Source organism: Diabrotica undecimpunctata, chromosome 1 (genome assembly GCF_040954645.1).
Source record: "Diabrotica undecimpunctata isolate CICGRU chromosome 1, icDiaUnde3, whole genome shotgun sequence".
Lineage (NCBI taxonomy): Eukaryota > Metazoa > Arthropoda > Insecta > Coleoptera > Chrysomelidae > Diabrotica > Diabrotica undecimpunctata.
This window is the reverse complement of record NC_092803.1, coordinates 61,850,028-61,870,114: the sequence shown is the minus strand read 5'-3', so window position 1 is coordinate 61,870,114 and position 20,087 is coordinate 61,850,028. Positions and strand designations below refer to the sequence as shown.

At 29.0% G+C, this 20,087-nt stretch overlaps 1 protein-coding gene across 1 annotated transcript in view; it reads right to left on the bottom strand.

Annotated features, from left to right (window-relative positions):
* Window positions 1–5,533: 5,533 nt before the first annotated feature.
* Window positions 5,534–20,087, bottom strand: part of LOC140450160 (fatty acid synthase-like) — a 126,461-nt gene continuing 111,907 nt past the window's right edge. Inside the window, exons 17-21 of the mRNA XM_072543613.1 lie at window positions 19,549–19,880; window positions 15,373–15,556; window positions 12,614–13,275; window positions 6,312–6,548; window positions 5,534–5,743 (exon numbers count right to left, since the gene is read on the bottom strand). Of these exons, the coding sequence (XP_072399714.1) occupies window positions 5,630–5,743; window positions 6,312–6,548; window positions 12,614–13,275; window positions 15,373–15,556; window positions 19,549–19,880 (1,529 nt within the window). The 3' untranslated portion in view covers window positions 5,534–5,629. The remainder of the gene's footprint in view (window positions 5,744–6,311; window positions 6,549–12,613; window positions 13,276–15,372; window positions 15,557–19,548; window positions 19,881–20,087) is intronic.

The following is a 20,087-nucleotide window of genomic DNA, read 5'->3' as shown; positions in this document are numbered from 1 at the left end:
CATATGTTTAATTAGTAAAATAAAGAAACACAAAATAGATTCAACACCATTTTCATTACATTACACGTACATATACAACAGTAAATATTAAAATGAATGTCGCTAATGCCATCTATCTGCTGAGCGCAGACGCATCTAAACTACCTCAAGGATCAAACTGTAGTCCTTATAGTTCCGACCTTGGCAACCTCAAAATTCGAACGTTCGTAAACTCCCCACCACGCATCTCCCTTTCTTTCTTTGAACGTCCGACAGACAGGACAAAATTTTGTTTGAGTGGCCTCTTGACGAAGTAAGCCGAAAAATTCCTTTTCTCTTTTATATTTTCAAATAAATATTTATTTTAGACGTTTTAGACCTAGGACTGGGAGCCCTAATAGTTACCAGAACTTCGTTTATTGACCCGACGTTATCTTAATTATTGATTTGTGGTATATGTTCTGAAACCAGAATGTATAATGAGGCGCCATTACATAAAACCTTCAACAATGCGAAGGATTACCGTTGTTTGGTATAAATGCCTTTTGTAGAATATTTCGTTTACTTAGCCGCACAATCCCATATTTTTTTATAATGGATACTATGTTTCTGCTGCCGATAGATTCAACGTTCTCAACTCCCAGCCTTAAAACCTAGTTGGTAAAAATTACATCCTTTCTACAAGCCGCACAAGCATTTAGATAATTCAGTTTGGACCAATTTTATATTTTTGTTATGGAGCAGTGAAGATTAGTTATGAACTAAATAATAGTAAAGTGATTTATTATTGATCTTTTAATTACATAGATATCTACATATTTTATATTACTATCTACATTCTACATAATAAACAAATATATTTTTTATGTGAACGAATTTCGAAATTTGGGATAAAGTGTAATTTTATTTTCATATAAATATTTCTCATTCATAATTTAATGCCAAGATATAAAATGTTTGTTTTCTTAAGCTATGATTTTAATTTTAGTTTTGTATAAGCACTTTCCACTTGTGATTAAATACCTTAAACACAGTGTATAATATGAAGTAAGTGGACTGTATATTACCTATTTATTCGAATTGAAACGCATTACACTTACACATTAGGGTTTATTTACTAAACATCTACAATATATTAAAATGTAACTTTACAACACGGCGGTCGGTGAAGGTCTCTCGTCAGAATTTAAGTTGCTATCCTTCGGGTTGGTAAGCTGCGTTGCCGATGTTCACAGTCTCTAACACACAGACTATATATTTCTTTTCTGGGATGACGTAACCTTTTAACGTAGAATCTTTGAATTATTTTTTGTTCGTTACAAAATAATATAGGTTAGATTTGTTTTAAATTTTTCATTTTATTTCTTTGTCTGAGCTCGATTCCTTACGTGGGTAAACTATTAAGGAATGGCGCCCAATTCATTTTAATTTTAAAGATCATACAAACAGATTGTATATGAATTTAGAAAGAACCACACCCAACCTCTTTCCGTCACGAGCAGAAGGGCCTAGATTGTTTGTATACATAAGTAAATAGTTTGCTTACGTTACAAGATATCATTAAATATTCTTGAGCTCCTAACATCACTGACTCCAAAAGTTCAAGTCCAAAAGTTTTAAATTCCATCTGGTCTAGGAGATTTCCAGTTATGTTTTTGCTGTGCATATGTGTGTGTGTGTGTATTATGATTTTATAATTTTTGACAATAGCATGGCTGTATAAAGGGCAATGCCTAGAGTAACCTAAAGTATTTGCACCTCCAAACTGTTGCTTGTAGTTTTTTTATGGCACCTTTAAGGTGCAAAACTGGTGTTTTTGATTATTTTTATAGTATTAAATCAATATCTTTAGATTAAATAGGGTAAAAAGAGCAGAATATTGTACAAAAGTACATAAAAAAGCATTAGTTTAAGCTGTGCTACATTTAATTTGACTTAATAGTTTCTTTTTATATGCAAAAATCATTATTCTGAAGCTATTTTCGTATGACATCTTAAAGTAATTACTATTTTAATGGGAATAAGTCACAATTAAAGTTTAAAATAAGTTTATTGACGTTTCAATTTTCACTTTAATCAGGCGAACGATTCCCGAAGTGGAAATTGAAACGTCATTAAACTTATTTTAAATTTTAATTGTGGCTTATTCTTATTAGAATAGTAAAACGCAATATACTGTAGCTCTTTTAATTGAAAACTAAATAAGAACTCTTAAAATCCGATCGATCAATTTCTCTTTCAGATACACTTAATTTTTAATAAAAATTCTTGAATTTTTATACATTTTACAAGGCCAGAACTTATTTTTTTTTAAAGTCAGAGATCTAACTTTAAACGAAATTTCTTGTTGGTCAATTATCTTTTTATGTAGAAATAAAAATAATTGCTTAAAAAGTTTTTCAATCTCCTATTTATTGTTTTAAATTAGGGGCGATTTTGCATTATAAACTAATTAAGCTACAGCATTTCGTATACAGTACACACATTTTTAACATATTGATTAAGCTTAAGTCAAGATAAATATCAAAAAAAGTTTTCTACGGCCAATAGAAGTGGAGTTAGCTTAATTTGTTTAAAACATCACAGCTGCTGTGTTTGTAACCTACAAAAAATGAGTAAATATATAATAAGAGATATATATTTGTGTTTTTGGCTGCTAATTATCTTCATTTTACATATACGATATTTTTTTTATATGAAATGGTAAATATTCATGGTTCATTTATTTTTTTTACGTGTGTTTAGTGCATACAATATTAAATAGTTTTGAATTAAAGGATATAATCTTTAATTAAATGGGCTATTTAATTGTACTACGTGTACTTATCAGACCATCGGGAAACGTTTGATTGAGAAAGTCAATAGTTGCTTTAGAGTTGTGAGCCGAACATCCATCCTGTTGGAAACAAACCTCCTGAAAATTAACGGAAAGGCGTCAAACTGCCGGAATGATCTCATTCTGTAAAGGTTGTAATTATTTGAGCCCGTTTAGGTTTCCATCGATAAAAAATGGACCAACAATATGGTCGCCTAATATCCCAGTCCAAACGTTTAACTTCTGCGGATGCTGCGTTCGCACTGCAACACTGAGGTGCTTATTTTTCCAAAAATAATAGCTTGCAACGGATGGATTGTGTTTTTTATGTAATGAAAATGAAGATTCGTCAGAAAATAAAATATCTTTTAAAAAGTGTACATTTTCATTCTGTTTATCTAACATAAATTCATAAAACTCCATCCGCCTAAAGTTATCTTCCGGAAACAGTTCTTGTGGTCGTTGTATCTTAAAACAGTGATACCCATTCCTTTTGAGAACTCGCTGGACAGTTCGAGCATTCACGTTAGCTTTCCTAGCAATTTGTACACTATTGCAGGGTTCACTAGCCTCCACAAAAGCACAAATATCTGGTGGTTTATTACCTTCATGACATTTTTTACAACTGTTTACACATTCCGAAGTTTGAAAATGTTTAATTGAAATTTAACTGTTTTAACACTTGGTGAGGATCTATTTTCGAACGCAACAATAAATAAATCAATTACTTCGCGTATCGAATGACCCTCAAAGTACCATGTTACAAGTTGCACTTTTCTCGGACGGTAGACATCGTAATAGGAATTTTATTGATTATTTGTTTATTCTTTCAGAACTTGAAATTTTTAATGTCAATGTGACAATTACAAAAATTTATACCTACTGTGAAATAAATATAGAAGTGGAAACGTGTAGCATGTCACAGCGATTGCCATTGTGTTGTATGGTCAATAAAACAATGTCGTGATCTGTATAATGCACTCCTGTGTTACTCTCTGCTTTTGATGTTATTTGGATGCCACAGTACTTGAAGGTTTTTAACTTTCTGAACTAAATACTCTATTTTTTGTATATTAATCGTAAGGCTCCATTTGGTGTACTCCTTTTACAGTTTTCTGAGACTATAGTCTGTATCATTCTCATTTTCATCTAGAATACCTTGGTTGTCAGCTCAGTGTATTGTGTACAATCTCTCGTTCTCAATTGGAATGCCCATATTGCAGAATTTTTCTTTCCACACCGAGAACACCTTATTCAGATATATTTTGAAGAGTGTGAGTGCTATGGAGCAGCCTTGCTTTAGACCCTTCCTAATACGAATTTCTCTAGTTAATTTGTTTCCAGTTTTAATGTTTACTGTAATATTTTTGTAAAGCTGTTGTACTGCTTTTATAATTTTTTGTATTTATTCCTTGTTTTTCTATTGCTACCCAGAGCATTCAAAGTGGTACACTATGGTATGCCTTTGTCAGATCTATAAAGACTACACGAGTTAAAAGGTTGTAGGCTAATCTTTTCTCAATAACCTGCTTTAGAGAAAATATGCTGTCTATATATAATCTGACTGCACTAAAGCCATTTTGTTCTAGTACATCATCTCTTTCTTAATTTTATTTTTTATTATTTTTCCATAAAGTCTAGAGAGTGAATTTATGACACCTAGCTCCCTGTAGTTTAAACAATTCTTTCTATCTCGTTTTCTGTAGATGTTGCTTATTGAACAAATAAAAAAAAATACAAAATGATATTTATAATGAATCTTAGTACACTAATACAGTCCATCTAATTTACTTACCGTTGCACGTCATTATCATTGACAGAGATCGAAGTTGACATAGTTGTCAAAGTATAACAAAATCGTGAATGCATTTTAAATCATATAAGTCACATAATTATTGTAAAAGTGGATTATACAATAAAACAAATTAATATTAATGTAAATAAATAGAAACAAAACAAGAGTTAAAAAATAATCTTGTTAAAAACAATTTGAGCCACTTGTATACATCGTATAAAGATGTAAAATGGAATACTTAAATAAAAACAACACTTTTTCATTACTTATTAAAATTAGTCAACACTGCAACTGTCAAATAAGTGTTACCAATTTATGCCAAAATATCACCTTCGTTCGATTACAGTTACAGTGTGTTTCGAACAAATGTTCTTCATAAAAACGCTTTATAATGCATTTGTACAAATTAAGTGAAACAATATTATTGCGTATTTCTTTAAGTTAACATTAATAGAAATATTTAAATATTATTTCTACGCGTATATAATAAAATATGTCTAGTGGCTGTAATTCCAGTGTACTCGGCAAAGTGATTCTAAAAAAGAACACACCTACCGCCTAAATATTTCGTGTTGGTATCATGTGACCTCACGGGCTATGACGCGGATGATGTACAAAAGTAAGTAAATAAGATGAAGTGTAGGTAGATGGCTGAATTTGTCAGATATATACGTAATCTTTTAAAAAAAAATTACTTTTGAATAAAACAAATAAAACTCATTTAGATTGGACACTTTGCCCGGATCCCCCTACCTATTGATAAGCTGTAGTTATAGCGGAACTGATTACAGTTTACATAAAATATTAAGTTTGAAGCAAACAGTTTTTCCATGTGCACTGTATACCTGGAAAATTTCTTTCTAAACGATTTGAAGATCTTACTTATAACCTTCTAGGTAAAATCAAAAATAATAAAAAATCGTCAATACTTACTAGTGCACCGACAAGCCTTTATTAAAATGTTAATTGGATAATATTTATTACAAATATCTAAAAGCAAATTCTATAATTTCTAAAATTATGAGCACAAACTAGTTACATTATAGTTTATAAAACGTGTTAATTATATCTGCTACTCTTTGTGCATTATTTCCTAATAACATTGATTTGTGATCTCCATCAATTTTGAAAACATCGAACAATTGCTTACAGACCTAAAAAATAAAATGAAAATGTAATTAAAAAAAATAATATAGGTTTAAAAATTCCCAATGATAATCGTAATGATAAAATATATGAATAATGATCTAATATATGTTTTCTTTCAAATTAGCTTAGATATGATGGCTTGTCTTTCAAACGTTGACTTACTTCTAATTTTGGTTTAAAGACTTTTCTGGTTAATTTATATTTATATATATATATATATATATATATATATATATATATATATATATATATAAAATAAAGTTTATATATATATATATATATATATATATATATATATATATATAATATAAGGAGCAACGGTTATCAAAATCAATAACCAATGGAAATTGGGGTATGGGGTGGAATCCCATACATGGTCTGCTTGAATTAGGCTATGGTATCCAAGAGGCATCAAGAGACCAAGAAGACGTCCAAATTTAAGATGAGACTATAACATAAGGAAACAAGCTGGTACAACATAGCACAGAAAACCGAATATTAGACCAAAGAGGTAAAAACAAATAGAATGAAATGATGTTAAAGGTCTTAATTATAACTTTGTGTATTACTTACTTTGTTAAGATCATAATCTTCAGTCGTAAATGGATTATCATTTCTTCTTATTAATAATATTCTTCCTGATAACTTCACGGAGGGTTTATAGAAGAAACCTGCTTCTATTCTTTTAATAAAAGAATCTGCGGACGTTAAAACTTTTAACTTGTCTACGCCTGTAATTTTGGAAATCAGTTCACTAACACTTTCTAGTTTCTTTTCAAAACTAGGTTTGTTGTTCAGATACTTTGTTACCTAAAAAATACATTTGCGTTATGTCTCTAATTTTCATGAGGAAAATTTAAGTATTCTATTGAGATGACACGTTATGTACACTAATAATTGAACAGTAGAAACTGTGGCTATTTACACGCACGTCATTAGTAATTAAAAATATTTAACACATACTTTTATCTGACATCATTCCCTATCAAAATTTAAAATAAAAGTAAAATGTTTACAGTATGGTTTTAAGCAAAATAATATATCATAAAACATAATGACGGTATTAGAATTTTGTTTCGATACTTGTCAGCGGCAAGCCGCTTATACTTATTTCGACCTCTGTAGGTATCATCAGAGCGGTATATGCCACTGCTCTGAATCGAAAGAAAATCTATCCCATAGTAGGCCAATAATTATCGAAATTACGATAATTGTTAAACAATAATGTTACTCTTTACAGACGTAACAACGCCATTTATTAAATATTAAAATAATACATATGTATACAAGCTATACGCTCCTAAAGAAGCTGAAGCTGTTTTCATTTAAGATCCTTTTTGTTTAGGGGATCATCCCATTCTTGGTTTGGTTTTACAGTTTCTGGCGCGACTTCGCTGTTTTTATTATTTTTGTATATTCTTTCTCTTTGATTGTCCCTAATTCTATATAATTGTCTCTGTTTCAGTTTAAGTCTGTCCCTAGTTCTTTTACCTGGTGGTATCCATTCCGTTATAAGTCTTAACGGATTGCTCTTCTCTCTATTCATTATGTGTCCATACTATCTAATTCTTCGTAGCCTTTATTGCTTTAAATATGTTCTCTTGGCCCATTCTTTGTTGTATTTTATAATTTATCCATTGTCTTCCATCTTTCTCGTTTTCCCCTTTTTGGTCCCAATATTTTTCTGATAATCTTCCTCTCAAAAACTTTCAATTGCTCTTCTTCTCTTGGTGTAAATATAAATGTTTCTGTAGTATATACTACTATTGGTCCTAGGGTCGTTTTGTAGATTTTCATTTTTGTGTTTTGGCTTATTTTCTTATTTCTTATCATTTTTTTTATTTCTATAAAATGTTCTATTTCCCGTTTGAATTCTTCTTTTTATATCTACACTTTCAGTTCGTCTGTAAAATAGTACTCCCAAATATTTAAATGTTTCATCTCTTCGATAATGTGTGCATCTATTTTCAGTTCTGTCATTTGTGTCTCCTTTTTCTTGCTTACGTTCATGTATTTTGTTTTATTTTCATTTATTTCCAGTCCTCCCAGTTTGGCTTCGTTTTCTATTTCTTAGAAGGTTTTCTCAAATGCCTTTTCATTTGTTGCTACTATGTTTATAGTTCCTGCGTTTGACAGCTCTTTTATTATCTTGTCTAGTGATAGAATAAATAGTACCGTTGAGAGCGCTCTCGTTGTCTTACCTTATCTATTATTGTTTGAGAATCTCGCATTGTCATTTCTATCATTCTTATAATTTTATTTGGTTTATTACTCGCTTGTTTTGGATCATTTTTCTTCCGTTTAGTATGTCAAACGCCTGTTTAAAGTCTAGGAAAAGTACGCTTAAATACTAAATACATTTAAAAGAGGTATTTACAAGACAGTCGAAGACCAACTCTAACGTTTTAGCTCAACCTGTTACAATTCAGTCTTATTTAGATTGACAATTAGTTTATTATTCTTTTAGTTTATGTTTCTTGTGTTTCAAGTTCCTTTTGGTTGCACAACCAGCTGTTTTCGTAAATAATAACTGACACTAGTTCAATATTGTTGACAACAAAATATTTTTAAATAATTTTATTTGTCATTTTCTGCAGGAGAGGCTTAGATATCCAAATATAAATAGGAAAGAAAAATGAAGCATTTAGAAAGAAAATAATACAAAAGTAACAATCTCACACAAACAAATAGTATACAATTGTTATAAAGATATAGACTTAAACCTTGGAAATTAAAAATAGGATGAGGAATATGTCAGTATTAATTATTGTTCAGTATCATGAATGTTCAATAGACCCGGCCGAATCTGTAAAAACTCGACTAAATTTGGATATGAGAGATGGCATTCGAATTTTTAATAATATCTTTAATAATAATTGACTTTTCCTCCGGGAACAGCAACATTAATAAAAAAAATTAAATAAGTATTTAAAAATTACGTAAAATATCGATTTTTTTCTACTTTCCTTGCTTAAAACTTTAAAACAATTCATTTTGGAGAAATGTCGTAAAGAATAAAATATCGATAGTTAAATTTACTATAAGATACGGCTAGTTAAAAATATTTTAATGTCTTACCGTTGCTGCAAACTAGCCATAAGTACAAAAAAAAGAGGAGAAAACAAGCCTTTTGTTATTCAATGTTTTTGAACCACTTAGATTATACTTAAGACCTTCATAGTTAGAGTAAAAAATATTTATAATATAGTAAAACAGGGCTCCAAATTTTATTACAATTTATTTAACAAATTTCGCACAATAATATTGCAATTAATTTTTTTTAAATTGATTTTTTTTAAACCACAAAAAAAACTAAAGCATACAGAAGTTAGCAATTTTTTTTTGCTTATAAAAACATACTTAACCTATCTAACGTACTTTATGAAATTGAAATTGGAATATTTGGATGGTCTCAGGAATGTTTTAAATTATACACAATTTTTTAGGTTATAAACAAATGGGATATCCCTGTAACTATTAGTTTAAATGAAATTGCCAATTTTTTTGCTTATAAAAACGTACTTAACCCATCTAACGTACTTTATGAAATTGAAATCGGATTATTCGGACGGTCTCAGGAATGTTTTTAAATTATAAACAATTTTTTGGCTTATAGACAAATAGAATATCTCGGTAACTATTAGCTGAAATTAAATCTAGGAAGCAGAGTTAGAGAATACTCGATAATTCGTTTCTTATAAAAGAAAAAAAGTTTAATTACGAGCAGTGGTTTCTGATATACAGCCAGTCAAAGTTGATCGGCATTTGCGACGAAGCCGTGAACATTAGAAGGATAATCTTTAAACCGTTATGTTTTTAATTCGGAGCTCTTTCTCGGCAAAAATTTTTCTTCAAGATATTTATAACATAAATATTAATAATAAAAACCATCGATATTGCGCGTTAAAAATACCAAAATTAAATTTCAAATATCAAAAATCGGTATACGTAAAAAAATTTATTGAAGTTATACTTCTATACGCACGGTCGGCGTTGGAAATTTGCATGAGAGTAAATCTGTGAAACCATTACATATGTAAGATAATGAGTAAGAGAGAGACAGAAGATATATTTTCTCTCTCTTCCTCTCTCGAGAATAAAAATGTTCCTTTTGTATATATTATATATATAATATTGTATATATATATATATATATATATATATATATATAATATTATATATAATATAATATGTATTAATATTATTATGTATGTGATATGTTTTGTATTATTTTAAATTAAACGTTTATAATTATTTTAGGCTTTTGTATTTCAAAATAATCACTGTTTTACCGAGAACTGTCAATTTTGAAATCCGTTAGTGTCATGTCTAATTGGCAAATCCTTTACGAGTTTGGTTCATACGCTGGTGGTTGTGATTTCGAATCCCAATTATAAATTTCCTTTTTTATTTTTGAAATATTTAAAAACCTCACGTTAATCTTAAATATATGTAATATACGCAAAAAATATAAATTTTAAAATAAAATGAAAATTTACAACATAATCCGAGTTGTTGGTTTTTTATTTTTATCTTCGTAAAGTAAGTTATGTATATTGGCAGTTTTAAATACTTATGAATATTACATTTTAATTTATATTGTATTATTATATTGAATTATGTTGCACTGTATTTATTGTATTGTAATTTTTATATTAATAACAAAATAAACAATGAATTTTACTGCAGAGTATGTGTAAATTTTTTTTTGCATTCAACTCCTTTTATACATATATAAAAATAAAAATATATATTTTCATTAAAATATTGATACAATTCTTCATTTACTATACTCCTATTACAGGTCAAATGTTTATATACAGCAAACGATGCACCATATACCTATATAACTAATTATTTTTATCTTTCTGCTCTCTCCCACCTATAGCATTACATATGTACTGATTGTGCAGATTGACTCCTATATAAACTTTTAACGGCGAACGCGTGTATAGAAGTATAACTTCTACCGGCAGTCCCACTGGACTGCTACACCCGTTTTTTTTCCCCAGCTTCCAATGAAACAATTTTCTCAATTTAATCCGATATAATTAGAATAGAGCTATCTAAAAAAAATCCATTGCCAAATGACGAAAGTGCTTTATTTTTATTATAAATAAATAAATTTATTTATACTCCAGTCGTCAGAGACGAAAATGCCCCTGAACCTCTAAAAATCATATTAACAAACTGAATTTTTTGTGAAAGCTGAAAATGTTTTATTTCTAAAATTTGAGGACTGTCTGTAAAAAAGAAAAAAAAACAAAAAAAATTGATTTACCTACATTCGGTGCGTCGTAGAAAAAATATTTCAAATAAAAAATGTAGCAAAGACAATTCTCCACAAAAAATAATTATCACTTTTTATGTAAAATATACCGTTCGTTCAAAAATACCGCTGGAAGCGACGCGGCCACGCGAGCGAAATCAATTTTATTGAAAAAGAAAATTTGTATCAATTCGACGGTAAAAATTCAATATCTGTTGATCAGAGTGTCCTATCGACAATAAATCAAATAGCTTTTTAAAGGTGAAGAGTGCAGCTTTCTTATGTTATGTATTAGCGTTGCGCGATTTTTGCTATCTTTTACGATTCTCAGGAGATCATTAAAGTTTACCACTTTTCCGTTAACCAGTTACCATTTAATTTCCATGGTTAAAGCCCAATCTTTAAAATATATGGCATTATAATTAAATTTTGATTTTTAGCAACAAATATGAGGCATTTAAAATATGCCTAAAAAACGTTGAATTGAAACTTTCACATTACAAACAATCTAAAACATTTAAAACTGCTTTTTTTTTCGATTAATAACTACGTTTTTCTAAACTGCACTTTGCTGTAAATTTCACCCAATGCCGTTTTGGTGGAAGTATTTTCCTTGACGTGCAATCGTTTGTAAGGTGAAAGTTTAAGTTCAGCGTTTTTAAGCATATTTGAAATGTCTCACATTTGTTGCCAAAAATCAAAACCGAAACTTCATGCCATATATTTTAAAGATTGAGCTTTAACAATGGAAATTCCATAGTAACCGGTTCATGGGAAAGTGATATATTTTAATGATCTTTTATAAGAAACATCTTGCCGAGTCTTCTTCAACGCAGCTTCTTAAATTTAAAAGCTTATAATAACCTATTTGTTTATAAGCCAAAAAATTGTTTATACGTTTAAAACATCCCTGAGTGCGTCCAAATAATCTAATTGCAATACCATAAAGTACATTAGACAGGTTAATTACGTTTTTTAAGAAAAAAAATTGGCAAACTTTCATATGTTTTAGTTTTTTTGTGCAAGATTTTAAAAAAATATATTTTTTTTAAATTTAGATTACAAAAATTATTATACGAAATCTATTAAATAGATTTTAATAAAATTTGAAGGACTATTTTACTATGCTATAAAGGTTTTCTAGATGAATTATGAAGATCCTAAGTAGATCTAAGTGGTTGAAAAACATTAAATACGAAAACGCTTGCTTCCCCCTCTTTTTTATATTTATGGCTATTTTGCAGCAACGGTAATAAACTACAACATTTTAAGCTAGCCGTATCTTAAATAAAATTTAATTATCGCTAATTTATTTTATTACGACTTTGCTCCAAAAGAAATTATTATAAAGTGTTAACCAAGGAAATTAGAAAAATAAGTCGATATTTTTAGTAATTTTTAAATATTTTAATTGTTTTATTAATATTCCCGACCTATTTGAGAGGGGGAATAAAACAATTCTTATTACAGAAGTTACTACCTAACTATTTCTGCAAAAATCCGAATGCCACCTCTCACAACAGATCCACCCTGGTCTGTAAGACATTGATCAAAAATGTGGAATGAATAATGATCAACTAGAGAATAATGTTTTAACAAATCTTACCTCTTTTTGTTCGATCTGAAATATCTTACAGAAAAATTCCAAAATGGCTACTTTAGAGTCATCAACAGAATTATCTTTGATTAGATGTGATTTTTTTAAAACTTCATGAACATATGATGGTGAACCATCAATGTATACAATTTCAACTTTTTCGCCAGCATTTTCCAATTGTATGCCTATCTCAGTACCCAAAGCACACCCATATGAGTAGCCACATAAATAATATGGTCCCTTTGGTTGCACCTCCCTAATTTTTTTAATAAAATACTTTCCAAAATCACTCATTATGTTTACCATATTGTCACTTGTAGCCTGAAGACCATAAACTGTTGCATTTAATTTACTTGCCATTGGTTTTAAAATATTGACGTGACCCTCAATTGGATGTATTAAAAAAATTTTCATATTTGAACTGACTGACGTTTTTAATTTCAAAAGTGGTTCATCAGACAAAAGATATGTATTGCCTTCTGACTGAACACTTAAAGAAATATCTTCTTTATCAGTAGAATCAGTCGTAAGTAGAGTGTTGAAAGTTAACTCTCGAATCTCTTCAGAACTTAAATCTATATTGAAGTTTCGATATAAAGTTTGCTTAATTTCTGTCAGCATAAGAGAATCCAGTCCAAGTTGTGACAAAGTAAGAAATTTATCGATCACATCTAAAAATTAAACATATTTAAATCATGAATGTGTTGCTTGTGTGAGTCCATTTCAAAAGGTAAAAGAAATAATAAATTAGACTTACTCACAATCAATTTAATTTAACTATCAGACGACCGGTTTCACTTTCTACAATATGCAAAGCATCTTCAGGTCACGATACAAAGTTAATTAAATGCTGAAAATAATAAACCCATATAAGGGTGTTGTCTAATAAAGGTAAAACAAAGATAGGTGATATAAATTATATAAATTACAGTAATTATGCCAATATTACATGTCTGTGGTTTTTAAAATGAATAAAATATTTAAGCAGACAAGGTAAGACCCACAAATTGGTGAAATAGTCTATTAAACTGTAATGAATTAATAAATAAACAAATAAATAAAACATTACTTACATGCCGGTACTCTATTAATTGATGGTTGAAAGAACATGGTTCAAACTATCTTGTATTGTTGATTGGAGAACTCGAGTCAACTATTGTAATTGTTTAACAGTAAACGGGGAAGTTCTTGAGGAGACAGATTTTATCCAATGAAGTAGAGATAGGTAAATGTAATTGTTTGTTTGATGAAAGTAATGTTCTATAACATTAAGTTCTTAAAGTTATTTATATTTATTCTGGAGATATATTTATAAAATGTGTGTTATTTATTGAGATTTTTATTTTTGTTTTTTATTTTTGTTTTTGAAGGTGACAGTTGTGAGACAAACTATGAGTATAATGAGTTAAAAACTCAATATCTCCAAGTAAGAGATGTAGTAGATTCAAGTCCTCCCCCTGTTTTAAATTTAATGTCTGTTTCGTCCCCCTGTTAAGTGTTTTCTGTGTGTTTTCTGTGTGTCTTAAAGTGTCCTTAATTTTTAATTTTTAATTATAACTTTAAATACTGGACTTTACAATCATTTGCCATATATTGCAATAGAACTATATCAAAGAAATTTGATAATTACAAGTTGAAAGAATTGCACACCCACACAATTTGTACATCTAATCTCATTTATTGTCTTAAAACTGTCCCCTTCATGAAATAAAATCTCAATAAATAACACACATTTCATAAATATGTCTCTAGAATAAATATAAATAACTTAAATAACTACATGGTATAGAACATTACTTTCATCAAACAAACAATCACATTACACCTATCTCTACTTCATTGGATAAAATCTGTCTCCTCAAGAACTTCCCCTTTTACTGTCAAACAATTACAATAGCAGACTTAAGTTCTCCAATCAACAATACAGGATAGTTTGAATCATGTTCTTTCAACCATCAATTAATAGAGTACCGGCATCATTTATTTAACTTTGTATCGAGACCTGAAGATGCTTTGCATATTGTAGAAAGCGAAACCGGTCGTCTGGATAGTTAAATTAAATTGATTGTGAGTAAGTCTAATTTATTATTTCTTTTACCTTTTGAAATGGACTCACACAAGCAACACATTCATGATCTTTAGGTCAGCTGTAAATAAGGTCAGGATAGCCTTGATGATTTCCAATCTCCGATAGAAGTGGCACAAGAAGAAGTTTTTAAAATTCTGTCAACACTAGTGTGAAATATCAGAAGCTTCAGATATTTTTCGGATACTTTTTGTCAAATAAGTATTGTACTCATTGGTATCTTAAATTTTTGTTTGGATGCTTTTGATTAAAAACTCTTACAGCAATGAAACAATCAATATTATCAAAGTAAAGTACTATTTTTAAAAGCAAGCCATAATTAAAATTAACAAATCAAATTTTTTTTGTATTACTAGACTATTGGACGATATTGTAATTACATGCACGGCTAACAGATTAAAATATTTTATTTAACTATGTAACAGGTTTAAGTAATTACATATATTGTAAACTTGTATTATTTTACGTATCATACATATCGTAAATGTTAGAGGTAACCTCATGCAATTAGCAATAGCTACACTATAAAACACAGTGTTTAATGCAGTAACCCTTACAAGTCATATCCTTGCCACCAAAAACACTTATTATCATTGTAATTTTATAGTAATTATTGACAGATTGCCGAATAAAGGAGATGTAAAAAAAAGTATTTAACAGATGACATATACACATAACTTACCTATATTTTTTATTCCCAAAATATGAGCTACTGCTTCTATGGGCTTTTTGGTGGTTTCCATGCTTGCTTTGTCATGTTTTTTACCAGGTACTACACTAGATACAATAGTATGTGTGTCCAACATTAACCTTTCCAGAGAGTTTAAACATGACTCTATTTTCTGGGGTAAGAGGCCGAGTAATTCCTATTAGAAAATGCAAAAAAAATATTACAAAGATGATTTTTTTTATTCGGATTTAGGTTTATTGGTACTTAAATTTTTGTTATTCATCCATAGCTGTAATATTTTTTAAAGAAGAATATTCTTGAACCCAAAATATCAATAATATTATATAGTAAACTATATTCTAATTTAAAATCAAAAGTATAAGCATTTCCAGAAAATATTTATTATTTCATTAAATGGAATAAAAAAATCATCCTCTTTTTTTTGTCAAATTTAAAGTCAAATTTCATAATCAAAGAAGCATCTATCGTTTTCCCTCTGTCTACATCGATTTTGTCGATATAATTGGTAATTCTGATTTACATAACAATTTATCTTTAACTCTTTGACGACAAATTAATTTTTAATAGTTTTCGCAAATATTTTTTATTCTTCATATCCAAAATTCAAAAACAACATTTTTAAATCCCAACACTTGGATTGCTGTTATCATTTTAACATCACTAAAGCTTTTGAATCGTTTGGCTGCAGCAAAATTATATATAACTAACACTGTTCCATGGTGCATTGACATTCTGTTTTCGACACCGTTCATAGGTATCTTGTCAATCAGTTACCAGCTGATGTGCGTTTGAAGAGGTTTACCCTCCGGAAGCTGGTATTGTACTCACGTGAGGCATGGTTATGTGTTGCCTGAAGTTAAATCTAATAAAATATTAAACATCACTCACTTTTAAACAACAACATGTACATTTTTTGGTAGGTACCTTTAATTTTTTGTAAAGGGTTGTACCCTAATATTTTGGTGGCTCAGGCATGTTAACCTGTAAGTATAACCATTTTGCTTTTTTAACCTTAGTCAACATTTCAATCACGTTTGCTTTAATTAAATGGTTTATACTTATTTTAGGCTTTTTAACCTAATGATGGAATTATTATTCCTAAAACGTTTGTGTTTTTTGATGTAGCCCTTTTAAGGGTTTTTTTAAATATACCTACATAAACAGATTTAAACCTCTTTTTGTGATACATGGTATACAGCCAGCTGCAGGAAATTATTTTCCTTGTGGATTTTTTATTCTGTATTCGGACTACGAGTAGAATGATCTTTTAAGAACCTAAGGTAATATATTATCTAAAGTAGAAAACATTTTCTCTTGTGTTTCGTTGCATTGTCTGTTTTATCATTTCCGTCTTCATTTTTACCACAAAATTTTTGTGTATCAAACTTAGTAAGGTAAAGTAAAGTAAAATAAAGTAAAATAAAGTAAAGTAAAGTAAAGTAATGCAAAGTAATGCAAAGTAATGTAAAGTAAAATAAAGTATAGTAAAGTAAAGTAAAGTAAAGTAAAGTAAAGTAAAGTAAAGTAAAGTAAAGTAAAGTAAAGTAAAGTAAAGTAAAGTAAAGTAAAGTAAAGTAAAGTAAAGTAAAGTAAAGTAAAGTAAAGTAAAGTAAAGTAAAGTAAAGTAAAGTAAAGTAAAGTAAAGTAAAGTAAAGTAAAGTAAAGTAAAGTAAAGTAAAGTAAAGTAAAGTAAAGTAAAGTAAAGTAAAGTAAAGTAAAGTAAAGTAAAGTAAAGTAAAGTAAAGTAAAGTAAAGTAAAGTAAAGTAAAAGTAAAGTAAAGTAAAGTAAAGTAAAGTAAAGTAAAGTAAAGTAAAGTAAAGTAAAGTAAAGTAAAGTAAATTAAAGTAAAAATCTAACAATGAAGTAAAAACTTCTTTCTGTAAAATGGTAAAAAATTGTATTATTAAAATTTTTAAAAATTGTCCAAAATGGACTTATAAATTTTCAGAACGATTTCGATCCTATCAGATCATCATCAGTGAAAAACGTCTATATAATAGTTGTAACTATACACATAATAAGATCAGATGACCATTAAATTACATTGAATATATTATATCTCTTTACTTCTTTTGTTTGAATTCCTTTTTGATTTTGTTCAGTTTCTGGTAAAATTTTCTAGTCTCTATTGGCTTACTTAGATCTTGTAGTTCTTGAAGTTCGTTTTCCATAGTTTCTCTCTTCTTTCTACGGTGGATTTTCTTTTCTTCCTTGCGTAGTTATTTATATTCCTCCTCTCCTTGTCGGGTTCTGTACGCCTGTTGCATTATTAAATATGCTGTTTTTTCTATATATTATAATCTGATATTCTTCGTTAAGACAGTCATTCGTTCTTGTTTTTTTTTTTGTTTACCTTTCATCCTAGTTATTCTTCAGTTTCTTCTTTCATGATATTTCTTCATTCTTTCCTCTCTTTATTTATATGTTTTAATGTTTTATTTTTTTAATTTTTTCTAGTTTAATGTTTATATTTTGTTTATATTCTCTATTTTTGTTTGTATCTTGAAGTCTTTCCACATTGCATCGTTCATGTTTAGAACCTATTTGCCTGCTACTGACAAGTGACGTGTTGAAAATACAATAAGGTTTTTATTTGCTTTACATTGATAACCTATTGAACGCAGTTTTTATGCCTGAAAGCTTCTGTTGAAAACAGCTCACTCTTCTTATTTTTTAAGAATTTTGGTATTTCTCTTCGAATACTATTGACTGTTAATACAATTGTTGTATTATTTCGTTTGAGATCTTGAGCAAGATGGATAGAAGTTAATAAATTATCAGTTGTTACATTTCGTCCTTTTTTCAGGTAGGGTTTCATCAGCTTTAACACTACATGGTCAGAAAGTCTTTCGTTTGAGGGACAAGTGTCATCTTTTCCTAAATACGGAAAACCATTGAGAAGATATCGAGAATCTACATCTACAGCCAGCCAGAACTTGATTCCAAATTTATCGGGTTTGTTAGCCATGAATTGTGTAAATATACACCTCGCCTTTGTTGGAAAAAGTTGTTCATCAATTATTTTGTTTTCATTAGGTATAAAACATGATTAACAATTTGAAATAAATCGCTTCCAAACCTCTGAAATTAGACAAAATTTATTGCCCTGAAGTGTTTGGTGTCTGGTTGACCGGAGCTCAAAACATATAAATTGCATAATTTGTAAAAATCTAGCTCGAGATATTGTCTTTGAAAAATCGGAGGTCCCCATTTTGTTGATCACAAGCTCTTCAGACTAAAACTGTTTTGCCCTAAAATTCCACGAGCATACAAAATCCCAACAAAAGCTTCAATTTCTTCTAGTGAAATTGTTCACTCTTTAATTTGCAATTGTCGACAAGCTTTAACTTCTGTGCACCGTTTTGTGTTTTAAAATATAATCGTCAATGAATAAGTGAAAAGCACTTAGAAAACAGATCCGACAATAATTTTTGTTTTTGCTTATGATGTGGGTCCAGAAGGGTCCTTCAGAATATTTCGTTTAGCTGCAGTTATACAACAGTTTCGTTTAGAAAAAGTCAAAAAATTACAAAGTTCTCCTTTAATTAATTGAAAAGATATTAAACTTTTAAAAAGCAATTTGGTCAAAATGACCACTTCCGTCTTTCTAGTGTTAAATAACCAATCAAAATGCCAACCTCATTATTTTGCTCATAACTTAAAAACTTGTCTATTTAAAGATTTGACGTTAGCAGACAAAGTTTTCAGAAAAAAAATACCCAAAATAAGATATGCTAAATTAAAATTGATTCATAAACAAAAAAGTTATTGCAAAATGAACAACACAATTAACATTTTTAAATATTGTTAATAACTTTTTTTCTATTTATTAAAATTTGTTTAAATGTACCTGAAATTGAGGTTTTTACTTTGTTTAAACTGTAGGTAAAAGACGGGTAAAATAAGTTAAATAATTTTTGCGAAATTTAATTTGTTTAGAAGATTTTTTGAAAAAATAGCTAATTTCTAAGGTTGGTCCAGATAATTTGACTGAATGGATCTCAATAATCCGGGACTTATTTTCTTTATAGGGACGTATACTATTATACGTTTATATTTTAGTGAATAAATAAATTGTTTATTTACTAAAAACTTCAAATTTAGAAAAAATTAAAGTGCATAAAAAGTAAAAAATACAAAAAAATAATAATTATTCCTGCACTTACTTTTTCCTCGGCTCCCAATTTTTGTAAAACTCCCACCTCACCGATAGGTCCCCATTGAATAGCCAATGCGGGTAAATTGTCCCTTTTGCGTTTCTCACATAACATTTCCACTGCTGAATTAGCCATTCCGTAGTTAATTTGACCAATATTTCCTCTTCCACTAGTAACGGACGAGAATGCTACAAAGTATTTTAAATCCGGACAAAGTTTTCTGCTGCATTTGTCCATATTTTGAACTGATATGATTTTAGGCTTAAATACATCATTAAAGTTTTCTCTTGTTTGTTTTGGGAGTAATTTATCTCTTAGTATTACAGCTAAGTTAAAAATACCTGAGAATAATAACAAGTTTATTAAGAAACAGTGGCAGTATCACTTGAGGTAAAGGAACATGGTGAGCCATGAGAAACTGTATATGTTAATGTATACGGTTTTTAAAAACTTTACTAAGAATTTTATAAATTGGATAAATGGATAATTAAAGTGCCATACTTACAATTTTACTCATACAAAAACTTAATTTTCATTAAAAAAAATTA